General features: G+C 34.2%; 1 protein-coding gene across 1 annotated transcript in view; it reads left to right on the top strand.

Moving 5' to 3' along the window:
- Positions 1–14,282, top strand: part of RASEF (RAS and EF-hand domain containing) — a gene marked incomplete at its 5' end in the record, with an annotated part of 29,796 nt that overhangs the window by 14,714 nt on the left and 800 nt on the right. Inside the window, 12 exons of the mRNA XM_082301921.1 lie at positions 979–1,056; positions 1,542–1,657; positions 2,391–2,459; positions 3,360–3,444; positions 4,856–4,947; positions 7,732–7,966; positions 8,998–9,135; positions 9,223–9,370; positions 10,284–10,365; positions 11,772–11,886; positions 12,682–12,801; positions 13,804–13,880. Of these exons, the coding sequence (XP_082158047.1) occupies positions 979–1,056; positions 1,542–1,657; positions 2,391–2,459; positions 3,360–3,444; positions 4,856–4,947; positions 7,732–7,966; positions 8,998–9,135; positions 9,223–9,370; positions 10,284–10,365; positions 11,772–11,886; positions 12,682–12,801; positions 13,804–13,880 (1,355 nt within the window). The remainder of the gene's footprint in view (positions 1–978; positions 1,057–1,541; positions 1,658–2,390; positions 2,460–3,359; positions 3,445–4,855; positions 4,948–7,731; positions 7,967–8,997; positions 9,136–9,222; positions 9,371–10,283; positions 10,366–11,771; positions 11,887–12,681; positions 12,802–13,803; positions 13,881–14,282) is intronic.

The following is a 14,282-nucleotide window of genomic DNA, read 5'->3' as shown; positions in this document are numbered from 1 at the left end:
TAAAGTGTTTTAAGAGGTTTTGACCTTATGAAATGCCTCCTTCAAGATGGATAATCATAGTTGTAGGTTTCTAATTTAATGTGTATTAGTAAATGGCAACTGCAGGTAATTTTTACTTTGTGTTGTCGTTCTGTGCTTTTGTATTCATGCTGTCTAATTTATTGAAATACTTAGGAAAGGGAGCAGCTATTACCTTAGTTCTGTGCCTTAACAATTTCTAGGTCCATCAGGTTATTAAGATAGCAGTTACCTAGACTTGTCTTTGATCCATTGGAAATAGTCCAATATATTGCCACCAAGTATTTGCAATTTATAGATAAAGATGCAATTGGCAAACCAGATATAGTAATTTACAGTAGTATAGTACCTTTTAGAACCCAAATGCAATCTGATCTTTTAATTTGATTGGTAAGGTAAACTGAAATCTCAGATATGAATGATGTTTTGGGATATTTTGTAATTTGGGTTTAATTTTGACATTGGTTTTTGCTGTTAGTTTTACCAGAATTATAGTGAGCAATTTTTTGGTTTTGGATATTATTTTGTTTTTTTGTTTTTAATTGCACTTAAAAGAGCATTTGTAGAAATGGAAATTTCTCACAAGAAACATGAGAGCTTCTTGTACAAATACTACATATCTGAGGTAGTAATAATTTTTTAAATCTTTTTTTAAAGTGGGGATACACCTGTTTATGTCATAATAACTGGCTTCTGTGTAACTAGTGATGAATATTTTATACCTAAAGAGTGCAAAATGCTTATTCATTTCTTAAAAAGCAAGTGATTTTTGAAATAATGCTGTCTACTAGGACATTTGGAAATTTTAAATCTTAAATCTTAAATTTTAAAACTTAAATCTTTAAGTTTTAAAACCTTTACTAGCTGTAAAAGGGTTATTTATTGTGATTTCCATAAGTTTTTTATTATTGAATCAGAGCAATCGAATACATTAATTGTGCATTTTTTTTATCCTTCAAGCTGGAGGAGCAATCCAAATATGTCAATCACAGGGAAGATGTAGTTGAACTGAAAAAAAGAATACATGATATGTTGTTGGTAAGGGATTATTATCATTAATATATTAATTTAGCCTCAGTTTTAGTATCTGCAATACAGATTGTTATAGTTGTGGGAATTCGGGTTTTGGTTTTTGTTGGGTTTTTTTGGTTTATTTTTTATATTTAGTACTGGTAAGCTATTTTAAAGTTCTTGGTAAGTGTATGAGGATCTTTTAAGTTGAAAAAGTACCTGTTTAAATGTATTTGTGTTCTATGTGGGACATTTAGAAATAGCTGGAGATGATATAGCCCCCTTTTTGTGTAACTGAATGGAAAAATAAAAACTGAAAGGTTCTTGCATGTTGATTTGCTGAATTCTCTGTTGACTTAGTGTTCTTTCATTTTCTTTGCCCCTCTATGCCAAAATTTTATAGTGTTTCATTTTTATTTAACTTCGATGTTTTTTATTCTAGTATTATAATACATCAACATTTTGTGGAGGTGACTATGACAGCTAACATCTAATATCTTCCTTTTTTGAAGGAAAATCAGAGACTTAAGAAAGATCTTTTAGAAGCGCAGACAAATATAGCTTTTCTACAGAGTGAATTAGATACCTTGAAAAGCGAGTATGCAGATCAGTCTTTGAACACTGAGAGGTAAGTTACTTCTACATGATAATATTTTCACCAGGGAAAAAAAAATCTATTTTCTGATGTAAGTATTATGTATGCAGTTGGCAACTATTATTTTCTAAATTTGCCTCAAAGTATAGTTATATAGGTATATGTTTGACACTGTGCCATCACTGCTGTTCAGTTTTCTTGTTAGGTTTCTGAAAGAACAAGTTCTGGATATGATGCAAACTCTCATAATCTTGCAAGAATATCCATTGATTTTAGTGGGACTTTATTAGGAATAAAACAACAGTACAGCACCAGGCAATTTTTTTTTCCATGGCTTGCACTCATGTGAATGTCTGTATGAATATTAGGGAGAATAGTTTTGGAAGCCTTCCATGTCAATCTGAACCTTTTTTTTTTTTCTAAAGTGAATGCAAGCTACTTCTAGTTACTCATTTAAAGGAGCATAAAAGGCAGTTTCGTGTGTGGTTATGTTCAGATAATACAAATTACATTTCAAGGGAAAAGGGTGCAGTTCCTATGATTATTTTGTATGTCTTTTATTTTTCATTCACAGTCTTTGTTGAGTTATAATGGCAGAGATTAATGAAGTCACCAAGAGATCTTCCTTTGCATAAAACTGCTCTCAGCATATTTCAGCATAAATGTAAACTCTGCCAAAAGCAATATTGTAAAAATATAAGAAGAATATCCTGTAAAGTATAAGTTCATTTAAATTTGGTGTTTGTTTTTGTTTTTTTTTTTCCAGAGACCTAGAAATTATCCGTGAGTATACTGAAGACAGAGATAATCTGGAAAGACAAATTGAAATACTTCAGTAAGTTTTCAGTAATTCAGTTTTTTATTATCAAACTTTGTCCCAACGTATTTGGGATAAATGTTTTTGTATGCAAAAGACCAGGTTGAAATTTGGGAAAAAGTATCACGTGAAAATACTGAAATGGCCTCATTATCATAAAAGGTACTGTTCTTAACTGTCATAAATGTTACTGTGGTATTAACTCTACTGTGGTACTGACCCACTAACACTTCAGTTGGTTTCTTTTCATTTCTTTTAGCCCCACTTTAATTTCTTTCTGATAAGCTGAGTGAGATTTGATTCTATCCATGCTATCATAAAAATTATTGCCTGGCTCCTTTTTTTATTGGCTTTACTTCCCGGTCTTATTGTTGTCTGGAAAGTACTAAGAGTGTGCTGTATTATACAATAGGTGCACAAATTTTTGCTTTCAAGAAGGGTCACAATGAATAGATTTTTTTAATATCTTTAGGTAATTTCCTTATCCTAAACAAATTCTTTCTTTCGAGCAGATGAATTGTATTTGTCTTTAGAATCACCTCAGCAATATTTAAAGGGAAGTAATTTTGTACCAAAATGGCTGGGCTAGTTGTTTTGTTGTGGTTTGTTTCTTTTTCTTTTTTTTTTTTTCTTTTTTTTTTTGGTGACCATTCCTACAGTATCTTTTTTTCCACTCAGCTGACCAAAGACCATGCTGCAGAAGTGAAAACAGGCTTCCTGGGCTGCCACTGAAGGCTAAAATTCAGTGTTTTTTGCAGACAATTTGTTTGAGTTTCTAGTTTCATGTTATTCATTAGTATTTACCAAAGAAAAAAAAGGGGTCTTTTAGAAGTATTAAAAAAATTTCTCTTTGTGAGAAGCTACATAGTTTTTAATGTTTTCTTTAGTCCTGCAAGTTAAACTGTGTTTCTTTGTTAGATCAGCTAACAGAAAGTTACATGACAGCAACGATGGTTTAAGAAGTGCACTTGAAAACAGTTTCAGCAAGTACAACAGATCACTGGTATGTATTTATGATTTTTGTATTTTGTCAAAGAAGATGTAAGAATCAACACAGCAAATTTAAGTTGGTATTTCAGTGGGTACTCAGAAAATTGAGTTTTATTCAGTGGACAAGAGTGGGAATACTCTTGTGTAGTTGAATTTAGTTAGATTTTACTTACATTTTGTGAAATAATGGAAGTTTTGTTAGAGCATAACTGCTTTCTGAGACGCTTTGGAAAGTAATAATTTTTTTTAATATGCTGTAATATTTAATGAGGTGAATAAATCAACAGTTTCTCTTGAGCTTAAAGGAATTATTTGTATTGTGTATATGGGAGTGCCCTACCACTGACAGCACACTTTCTCAGAAAACTGCCCTTTTTTAGTAGTAGGATCTTAACCTAGCTTGAACTTTTGTCCAGGCAAGTCACTGGGAAAATGAATAGCATGGACTACTGATAAGGACCTTAGTCAGAACCTTTTGGGCTCTCAGAACTGCACAGGAGTCTCTTGTAATAAATGTCACCTGACATCCTCCAAACTGGAGAAAGGAAGGCTTGAAAGTAACAAAAATCCTATTCTAGACTGTCATTTTGCTGTCCTGTGAAACCTGTTAAGCTCTTAAAACTAATGACTGGGCATCATGAGGAAAGCAGATAGCTTTTTTAGAAGGATGGGATGAGATAATGGGCCCACAAAGACAACGCTGGACAGGAAAGAGGAAATTAGTGGTTAGGTCACTGCTTGTTTCCAGTATTCCTTACCAAGGAACGTGAGTGGTTTTTGCTGATACAAGTTACCAGAGATTCATTACAGCTGCAACAACAGATACCATTTCCTACTGTCATGCCTAGAACTTTAAATGAGCATATTACAGAGAAGACAGAGGGAGCTGTTCCCAGTGAATGAATGTGTGGAGGCACAGCAGAATGTACAAAATACTTCATCTCATGCAATTAGTTGAGCCCTTTCCTCCACTACCTCTCTCAAGAACTAGGAGGTAGCTCTACTGAAACTAGCTCAGTCAGTGACACTTCCCCTTTTTTTTTAGTAGTCAGCATGCCATGTTCTAAATACTACTTTTCAAAGCTTAGCATTTCAGAGTCTTCAGGTGTAGTCAATGAAATCATCCTCTTGGAAATTCTTTTGTCTTTTGCGGTTGAATGTGTCTGGTAAGTTCAGTATAAAGGCAGTGGTGAAGCCTAAATGCTAAAGGTAATAGGCCTTTTGACCCTCATATAAAGTCTTATATAAAGTGTGAGGTTTAACTGAATTTAAGTAGCTAAATATACATATATGTCATATAAAGAAATGTATATTAAATACATCCAATTTGTAATTTTGATGATGCGCAGTTTTTGCTTAACAAGTCTAGATACTCGCACTGTGTTCATCCAAGTTATTATGCATTTATTATGTATCTCTTGCAGCGGTTAGCAAACACCTCACCAGGAAGTACCATTTCTAGAAGCAGTCCTAAATTTAATGGTGAACATTCTCCTTTAAACCCACGGTATGACAGGTAAGCCAGACTTGCTTCTGTTAATTTGAAAATTACTTGTCTTAGAAGAGCAGATTACTGTTAAGAAAGAGAGAATATGTCTGATTTAGAAGTAATGTGTGACCATAGCATATGATCCAAAGTATCCTGAAGTCAATAGGAATCTTTTCAATTACTTCAGAAAGCTCAGGATAACTCTTTTCAGTGTGAGCCATAAACTTACAGAGAGTTCACACAGCCTCTTGTTTGGTTTTGGCCTCTTGATTCTAGTTTGATTCTCAGTCTCTTTGTCTCCAAGAAACTATAAAACTCTTCTGAGGGGCTTTGTTAGCCTTACTCGGTACTTGAGAAATAAAACATTTTTGGTTTTATGTTCAGCTTGTGTGCCTTTTTCCCCATGTAGTAATTATTACAAATGTGGGCCTAATTCTTCAAAACAATAAACAACCTCATCTCACACTGACATGCAGGAGTAGTGAATGCACTTGGATATTAATGGGGAAAGAGTACAAAAATAGTAAGTTATCTAAATGCAAGTGTTAAATGGTCAGAGGTATTTATTTTTCTACTTACTGGATACAGATCATCGATCAGAACTTCCTCTGATCATTTCAGAGACTCACTGAAGACACTGGGTATTGGAGCCAGTCTCAAATGGTATCAGTCATGCTATTCCTTCACACTTGGTTTTTTAAACAATTAGATCTGTCAGCAAAAATGTGTGTCCCTACTCAATCGATAGATTATTTTGTCTTCTTTTTATTTTAGTGGCACTCCAAGCCGTAGAGAGATCTCAGATAGAGGTCTTAGTATTCTGTGTTTTACATTTTGCCAGAGAGAACAATATCTTGAATAGGGATTAAATTGACTTCTGCTTCATACTCGTAATACTCATTCAGTGGTGTCACTCTTATTCTGCTGTTTCCATGGGAGATGTGTCTGCTGGCTGTAAAGGTTTGCTTGTCACAAGCTGTTTCCTTCTTCTGAATGCACATAAACCCAATTCCCTGGTGTTGGACCCTCTGCAAAATTTTAGTGGCATCCACTCTGAGTTGCATATTACGTTGAGTAATTTTCTGAGGAAGTAACTAAAACCTCTCTGGAGGCTTAGTGATGTCATTTGTTATGAATATTTATTAGGACCTGCCACATGGTGCAATCCTTCCATTTCCACAAAAGTGAGAAATACAAGCTACTTTAGAAGAAAGTTTATGTGGTAGGAATAAAGCTTAATCTTAACAGATATGACTTGATAGTATCAAAAGACAGAAAAAGATGTGAATGTCCCAAAACCTGTTTGTTTTCAGTACTTTGTCTCCTGACATCAGATCAGCATTAAGAGGTATTGGTTTGTATACTAACATGTTTTAAGCAATTTGTGGTAAAAAGTACAATTTTTCTTTTATGTATCTGTAAGATTCATCTTGGTCTAACTTGCTTTAAGCGTATATGAAATTCCCAGCATTGAATTCATGGTTCAGTGAAGTTGAAAATTGCCTACTAAAGAGCTTTATTTCAGGAAATGCCTGACAAGCTTAACTTTGTTATAGCATGCACTCTTCCGCAGTATTTCAGTGATTTGGTATAGGCCAGTAGGTGCATGAATCCAAAGGTATTCTGCAGCAAAGATCACATGCATTCATGTCATTATTCATTAGCCTGAAAGGGTATAAATTAGATGGTTCTGAAGGTTATTGCATGGGACAGTAATGCCACTGCCATTTGGCCGATTGCAGGGAGGAATTCGACTCATAACAACTTCATAATTTGGTGATTTTCCCCAGTGTACTCTCCTGAGTTGAGCCATCACATGGGGAGCCCCTTGGGACCAAGCTGTTTTTACAAGGAGTGATGTTGATCTTGTCTGTTTTAGCAGTTCAGTGCATCTCATCCATTTCCAACAGGGCTAAGCCAGACCCTCTCTTTTCTGCTATGACTTGGAGACCTTTAGTGCCTCACTTTACTTGGTGCCTGTCCCTGTCTTGCTGCAGGAGCATGATAATGATTGTAGCTGTTGCAAACTTTTTTATAAGATTAGTTATTTTAAGACTCACTCTATTAACCTTTCTTTTCCGTGGTATTATTTACAAAAATAAACCCTTTTTTTTTTTTTTCTGTAAGCCATACTGGCATTGCAACATTCTTTAAAGTACTTTTATATACTATATCATCCAGAATGAAAAAAAAAAAGATTTTTGAAGGAAGGTTGAGGGAAAAGAGAGGAATTCTGTGTAAAATTTTAGGTTTTAGGTCTGTCTACCAGAGTATAAGAAAATTTTTCAGTAACTTCTTCCACCTTACTGATCTCCTGAACTTGACTACTCCCTCTTCTATATTTATAGCTGTTCCTTATTGGCATGTGTGCCTTTGTGAGCAAATGCATTCATTTAAATGAGGTACAGTATGTTAAGGTTGTTTTATGTCTTAGAATAGGCCAAAATTAGCTAAACCATTGTATATAATTTTCTTCTTTTTATGTCTTTGTAGTACATCACTTTCTGAATGTTTTTTTAGGTAGGCTTTTTTTAGTTAACATTAACAGTCATAATTACTGAGACTTGGAAAGTCATCATCAGTAACATAGATTAAATAATTTAATCTGAGCATCCGAAGACATACGATTGAGAAAGAAATTCTTTAGAAAAGCAAGATAGGGATTGGCATAAGTCTTAAACTTAACATTAGCATTTCCAAGAATTTAGTGTTCCAGAAGGGCTCAGATTTTGTTGGGAAGAACAATTATTTATTATTGGAATTTATTATATGGAATAATTCTTTTCTCCCCCTCCAACATTTTCTTTTTAGGTCATCTTATTCGTCTTGTGTTGATGAAGATTATGATTCTTTAGCCCTTTGTGATCCTATGCAGAGGATAAACTGTGAAGTTGACAGCTTACCTGAGAGCTGTTTTGACAGTGGTTTGTCTACCCTGAGAGATTCAAATGAGTATGATTCAGAAGTGGAATACAGACATCAAAGGACTTTTCAAAGGTCACAGTGTATGCAAGAAGGCTTTGGTGGTGATGCTTCTGATACCGATGTAAGTGCCAGATTTACTTCTTCTCTGAGAAAGACATTTGATTGGAGACAAAATTAGCTTCCTGTTTTTAAAATAAAGTGGATCTCTGTCCACAGGCCGGTTAAAAGTAAATATTTGGGTCATATGCATTTAAATGAAATTAGTGAAAATGTTTTGGAGAATGTAAAAATATTTAGTACTCTTCTTTGTTTTTACATTTTTTGATACATTTTTGAGGTAATAACTTCATTTTTGAAGTTTACATGGTTTTTGAAGGTTGTTAGACTGTATGCAGAAAGAATCTCACTTTCTAATGATAAAAAAGCAGATGGAAGTAAAATAAGCTTCCATTCATGACCTTTTACTGTGCTGTGCCAGTGGAGGAAAAAAGCATGTATCAGATAGAATACTGTTAGTGCACACATTGACTTAGGCTAAATCTTGGAGAATTTAAAAATCTAAGAAGGTGTTACTGTGTCCGTTTATTGTTGGTAACATTGAAAGAGTTACTGAGGACTGTATAGCAAAATTAGTATCGAGCACAGTAGAATATGGGGGTTTTTCAAGGCAAACCATTTCTTGTGCATTTAGTAGGCATTAGTAACTGTTTGTGGAGACTTTGCTATGAGTAGTGTTGATTACAGCTGTGCTCTACTTAATTTAGCTTGAGTAGCAGTAGCATAGAGAGTCATGTCTTTGGGGAAGTTTTTAATGTTAGCAAAAAATAAGCTTTGAAATAAAATATTGTCACAATTGTTTATTGTGACTGTGTTTTAATTTGAAATTTTCATGTAGAAATTAATTTGCTCTATTAGAGTACTGAAAGAATGGATGCTGAACAGTAAACATGTTAAAAGACAAAATGTAGATTATAGTAAACAGCAAAAATGAATAAGAACAGAATAATCACAGTATTTTGATTAGAATTTCACAGCTGTATCTGGTAATTTATCTCTGTTTAATCCAAACTTTTAAAATGTTTTAATCAGTTTTAGCTGTGCCTTTCCAAAAAAGCAGACTTTTCTTATCAGAGAACTAACTCATACTTTCAGGTTCCAGAGATCAGGGATGAAGAAGCATACAGTCCTGCTAACAGCACTGCAGTTTTCGACTGGAAGCCCTCACGGCCAGTTAGTCGAAGCGGCTCAGTTGCTTCAACAAGGAAACACATATCTGCTCTCACCCCTGAGGTAACCAGTTCTTCAGGGGAAAATTGGAAAAGTATCATAAAGGGGTTTTTTTATGAGTTGTTACAGAGGGATTCTTTTTATTTTCAGTCAGATGCAAATGAATGCACTCCAAAATACCCCAGTTCAGAGAAGGCTTACAAGATTGTTCTTGCTGGAGATGCAGCTGTGGGAAAATCCAGTTTCCTTATGAGACTTTGCAAGAATGAATTTCGAGGCAGTACCAGTGCAACTCTGGGTATAGTTGGTGTTCTTCTTAAAATATTCAAATGAATGTCCTTGTTATTTTGCAGTGGAGTGAGTGAAAAGCTTACTTTTGTGATTGCTTGCTAGGATTTCCTGGATATACACACATGGTTTTCTTAGGATGTGAGATCTAATTGAGGTCTAAAGCTTAGTAATAACAGCTGTTTGTAGTGGACAATAGGATACTGGTCTAATTTAGTTTTTCTTTACAAAGAAAATGCTTTCTGAACAACATAAAGTACCAGAAAAGGAAGGCCAGTGTAAGGAACTTTGTGTGTGTATGAACTTTCTTGCATTTTTTCATTGCTTTCTTGTTTTCTCAACACTCCATCTTTCCTTAGTATTTCATTCTATCCTTTGATGTCTTTCGTACTATTTTTTGTTGCCATTTCTTCAAAGTGTTATTGAAGCTTTGGTTTAAATACAGCTAGAAGGATTTCTGACTCACTTCTTGTGTATATTAGTATAGTTGTCAGTTAACAAACTTCTTAACAATTCCAAAGACTGAATTTGTCTTTCAGTCAAATCATACTTATATATGTGTTTTATTGCCTCTGAGTCAGGATTTTCATTCTAATTTGTCTTTTTCTTCCTTGGTATTTGAAATAAAAGTCTTTTATAAAACACTTTCACTTCTTTTTAAAAACTGTTTAGCACAATAAAGCAGAGGGAGATCTTATTTGTTGTTCAGAATGCAATTCATATCAATTCTTCTGGGAAAAGAAATACATTCAGGGGATTATTGCAGTTCAGAAGTATGTGCATGACTGACTGAAATCTTATAACCTATTAAAAGAGATGAATTTTTGAAAAACTGTTGTTTATGGCTACTACCTTTTAATTTTCTGCAGTTTTTAAAAGATTATTGATGGGTTTTGTTAGACTATACACATGATTCTTTTCAGGTGTGGATTTTCAAATGAAAAGGCTAATTGTTGATGGAGAACCTACAGTGCTACAACTGTGGGACACGGCTGGGCAGGAGAGGTTAGTGATCCTCTGCACTTACTAATTTGAACTCTTTTGTTTGTAAAAGTCGTTTGCCTTTTTTCACCTAGCTGAAAAAACCTATCAATTGTCCATATGTAAATGTCTATAAACAGGTGCAATTTTTCTCTGCTGAGACCTCAAGACAGGTGGAATGCTTTTGTGTTAGCTTTGGTGATGCTTGAGGTAATCTTTTCTCTCCATAGAAAGAAGTAGCTGAGGTTCACCGCAGGATTAATTAATTAAATCCATGTGTCCCTCTTTGTCAATGCAAAACAATGGAGTAGATGCACATGGTTGCTTCTGTTTTTAGTCTCTAGCTTTCTTTGTTCTTACACACCTGTATTTTTAAGCAGGTTTTTTCTTAGAGATTCCTTGCCCTTCCCTTCCTCCCTGTCTCCTATTCTTTCCTTGAAAATCCTGGTCCTGATTTGCATTGTATTTGGTATATAAAAACTTCTTTCCAAAGACTTTAGAATTTTGCCAAAAGTATCTTTACAGATTGCTGAATGCATATCCAAGATTCTTCAAATTACTGTGTAAAGTTTCCTCAAAATCCTATGACATCTTTATTTGAGAGCCATTACTTCTTTACTGACAGCTTTTAAGGCTTGTTAAGAGGTTGATCTAGTGCCATGGAAGTCAGTTTCATATGTTCATTGACCAAGATTTGTGTTGGGCTGTATGTAGGTCGGGGTCCAAACAGTTTCCTCCCACAGAATAAATTTGTGAAGGATATTTTAATATCCAATGTAAATACCTAGTTACTCTACTTGGTTAAGTAGAGTGTATAAAGTTCATGACAAAGATGACTGTAGTTGATCAACAAGTCCTGGTATAATTTACTGGTTTCCTGTCTTTTTCAAAGGAGGTAAAGTAAGCCAATCAGTTTAGGAAGTTATGTGTGGGTGGATCATAGAATCATAGAACCATTAAGGTTGGAAAAGACCTCTAAGCTTATGGGGTCCAGCTTTTAACCTAGTACTGCTGTGTATACCTCTAAAGTGCCACATCCACACCTGCCTGTTGAACACTTCCAGGAATGGAGATTCTGTCACTTCCGTGCACAGCTCATTCCAATGCCCAACCAGCCTTTCAGAGAAGAAATTTTTGCTGTTATCTAATCTAAACCTCCCCTGGCACAATTTGAGAATAGATTAGCTGTAATAGATACACTGTAGATTGTTTTGGTATACAAAATATTGATTGTTGTTTAGGACAGAATCCTGTTGATCCTTAAGGAGCATTTGTAGACCAGCACCAGCAGTTTTCAAGAACTCATAGTGTTACATGGAGAGAATTGTACTCAGTAGTGAAATTAAATAATGCTGTGTTCTTAGTGATGTTAAACTGAACTATTTTTTGATAATGTGGCCTTATGCAAATCTTTTATTTTTTTCTGAAAGATTTCGAAGTATTGCTAAATCATACTTCAGAAGAGCAGATGGTGTCTTACTACTATATGATGTAACGTGTGAAAAAAGCTTTATTAATGTGAGAGAATGGGTGGATATGATTGAGGTAAGACCCTTAAATATATACAACTCATAAACTGTTTCATTGCATTGTTAGCCTTATTACTTATAAAATTTTTTTGTCCGTAAGTTGTAATTATTCAGACAGCAGCCTGTCACAGAAATAAAGGCTACATGGAAGTCCTAAAGGTATCCTGACATACTCAGTTAGAGTTCAGTCTAATGCATCTTTTTGTGTTAAAGGGTGTTGTGCAATGACACTTCCATTCACTTCCTTTTGAAATGAATGTGGCAGCACATTTCAGATACCTGTTTGTGGATTACTTGAGTGTTCCTTGGAATCTTTGCATTTTAAACCAATATATTAGATTCTGTAAATTAGCTATAGTTCAAGTGAAATTTTCAGTATTTCTTTCTACTTGTACTTCTTGTTTGTTTATTTGAATAGGAATTTACATTTAGTGCAAGGGGTTTTTCTCTCATGCTGGAGGTGCTTAATAGGAGGGAAAGTGGCAAGCAAAATATTTAGTTCATCTTCTGTGACAGTGTTTTCTTTTTGTCATGGTATAGGAGTTGGTTACTTTTCCCATAGTGATTTTGTCATACAGCATTTGGATGCAGTAACCAATTCCATTAGATTAACTTAACAAATTAAATTCCTTTTTGAGAAACAGGGCTTATGGGAATTGAAGAACTTCTTGGCATAGCTTTCATAATTTGTAAATTTTTTCTACTAGTGTGCACGACTTTGTGGAAAGGAAAGTGATGTGACGTGATGATGATAGCCACTTCTTTGTATTCTGAGTGTTTGAGCAATAAGGAAATAAAATTCTCTTTATAGGATGCAACTCATGAGAATATTCCAATTATGATGGTGGGAAACAAGGCTGATCTCCGTCAAGCTGTTACAGAACAAGGGCAAAAATGTGTCTCTATAAACTATGGAGAAAAGCTGGCTATGGTAAGGTCCAAGTGTACCTCATTAATATAAAATGTTCTTAGGAATTTTAAGCTGAAAACCTTGTGAAAAACTAGTAAAAAAAAGTAATTTTCTGGTCATGTGTCCAAGTCAAGTAATGAGGATTCATGGATACTTTTCATTAAACTACTCTGTTTTGATTGTGTTTGCTGGGTTAAATCACATCTCAGTGTCTGCTGAGCTGAACTTCATTATTGGCTGTGAAAGACTTCTCAGTCTTTTTTGTATAAAAGTGGATGGGCAGAAGATTGAATTTTTCTGCTGCTGAACAGAAGTTGCCAGTTCAAATATGAAGCACACTATTGACTGGTTTATGTCTTTCCAGCTTTTGTATGGAGTATTTTCATCTTCAAGAGACTCTTGTATTCCTGCCACTTGTGAAAGAAAAAAGAAAGAAAATAGGACTTTTTGCTATAAATAGAAGTGTGGACAAGGTTTTTTTGCATGTATTTATATGGGGGATAAGATGCACACATCCTGTATTTTGTAGAATAATAGGGAGAGTCTTAAGGGTCTTGAGTGGCTGAGTGCTTGCAGAATTTATGGATTAAACTGGGGCAGAAACCATGTCTGTTGCTTATGGAATGATGTTTTTCATTAGCCTAGAATAACCAGATGCTGTAGTTTGAGTAGCTAGCAAGTTAGGTTAAGTAACCTATCCTGGGAAGTCTCTTACTATTTTGCAGTCCTGTGAACAAGAAGATTGAGTTTGGACATTAAGCCTATAATATGTTTTTTATTCAGTTCATTAATTCAGAATATACTGAATATAAACCAGATATAATTAAAAAACAATTACTGTTTTATTTCACAGTACTAAAGAGAATATGTTGGACAATGAAGAGCACTAGAAGAAATCCTGTTCATTTAAATGTGTCATCATTTTCTGTGTTCTCATTCAGGAAACAATTTGTAATTAAATGTACCTGTTCACATGGGAACCATCTCAGATCAGTTAGCTTAACATTTTGTTTTTACTCACAGACTTACAATGCGCTATTCTGTGAAACAAGTGCTAAAGATGGATCTAATATTGTAGAAGCAGTTCTTCATCTTGCTCGGTAAGTAGCTGTGTTTCTGTTTTCACATAAACGCAGTATATTTTATAAAAAGGACATTGCGTGTGAATATACATACAAAGATAAACACACAGATTTAAAATTGTACCAATGTTAAAAAAAAATTTAAAAGAATACTCTGTTAAATCATTATAGATAAATGCAAGATGGGATTTATTCTCAGTTTAATGAAGTAACATTTTTGCTTGAAAATGTTACAAAGCTATCTCAATAATTAATATTTAAACTAGGACTCAGTTATGGAGCCTGCAATTTTAAAACCTGTTTGCTGAATGAATTTTAATTTTAATCCTACATGGATTTATTTTCCTAACTCTTTCATAATTTATTTTGAAATGTAATAATTCTATGTGTAATTATTTTTTAATTATTTCACACATATTA

This window comes from Coloeus monedula, assembly GCF_965178545.1.
Source record: "Coloeus monedula genome assembly, chromosome: Z".
Classification (NCBI taxonomy): domain Eukaryota; kingdom Metazoa; phylum Chordata; class Aves; order Passeriformes; family Corvidae; genus Coloeus; species Coloeus monedula.
This window is presented reverse-complemented; position numbering and strand designations above follow the sequence as displayed.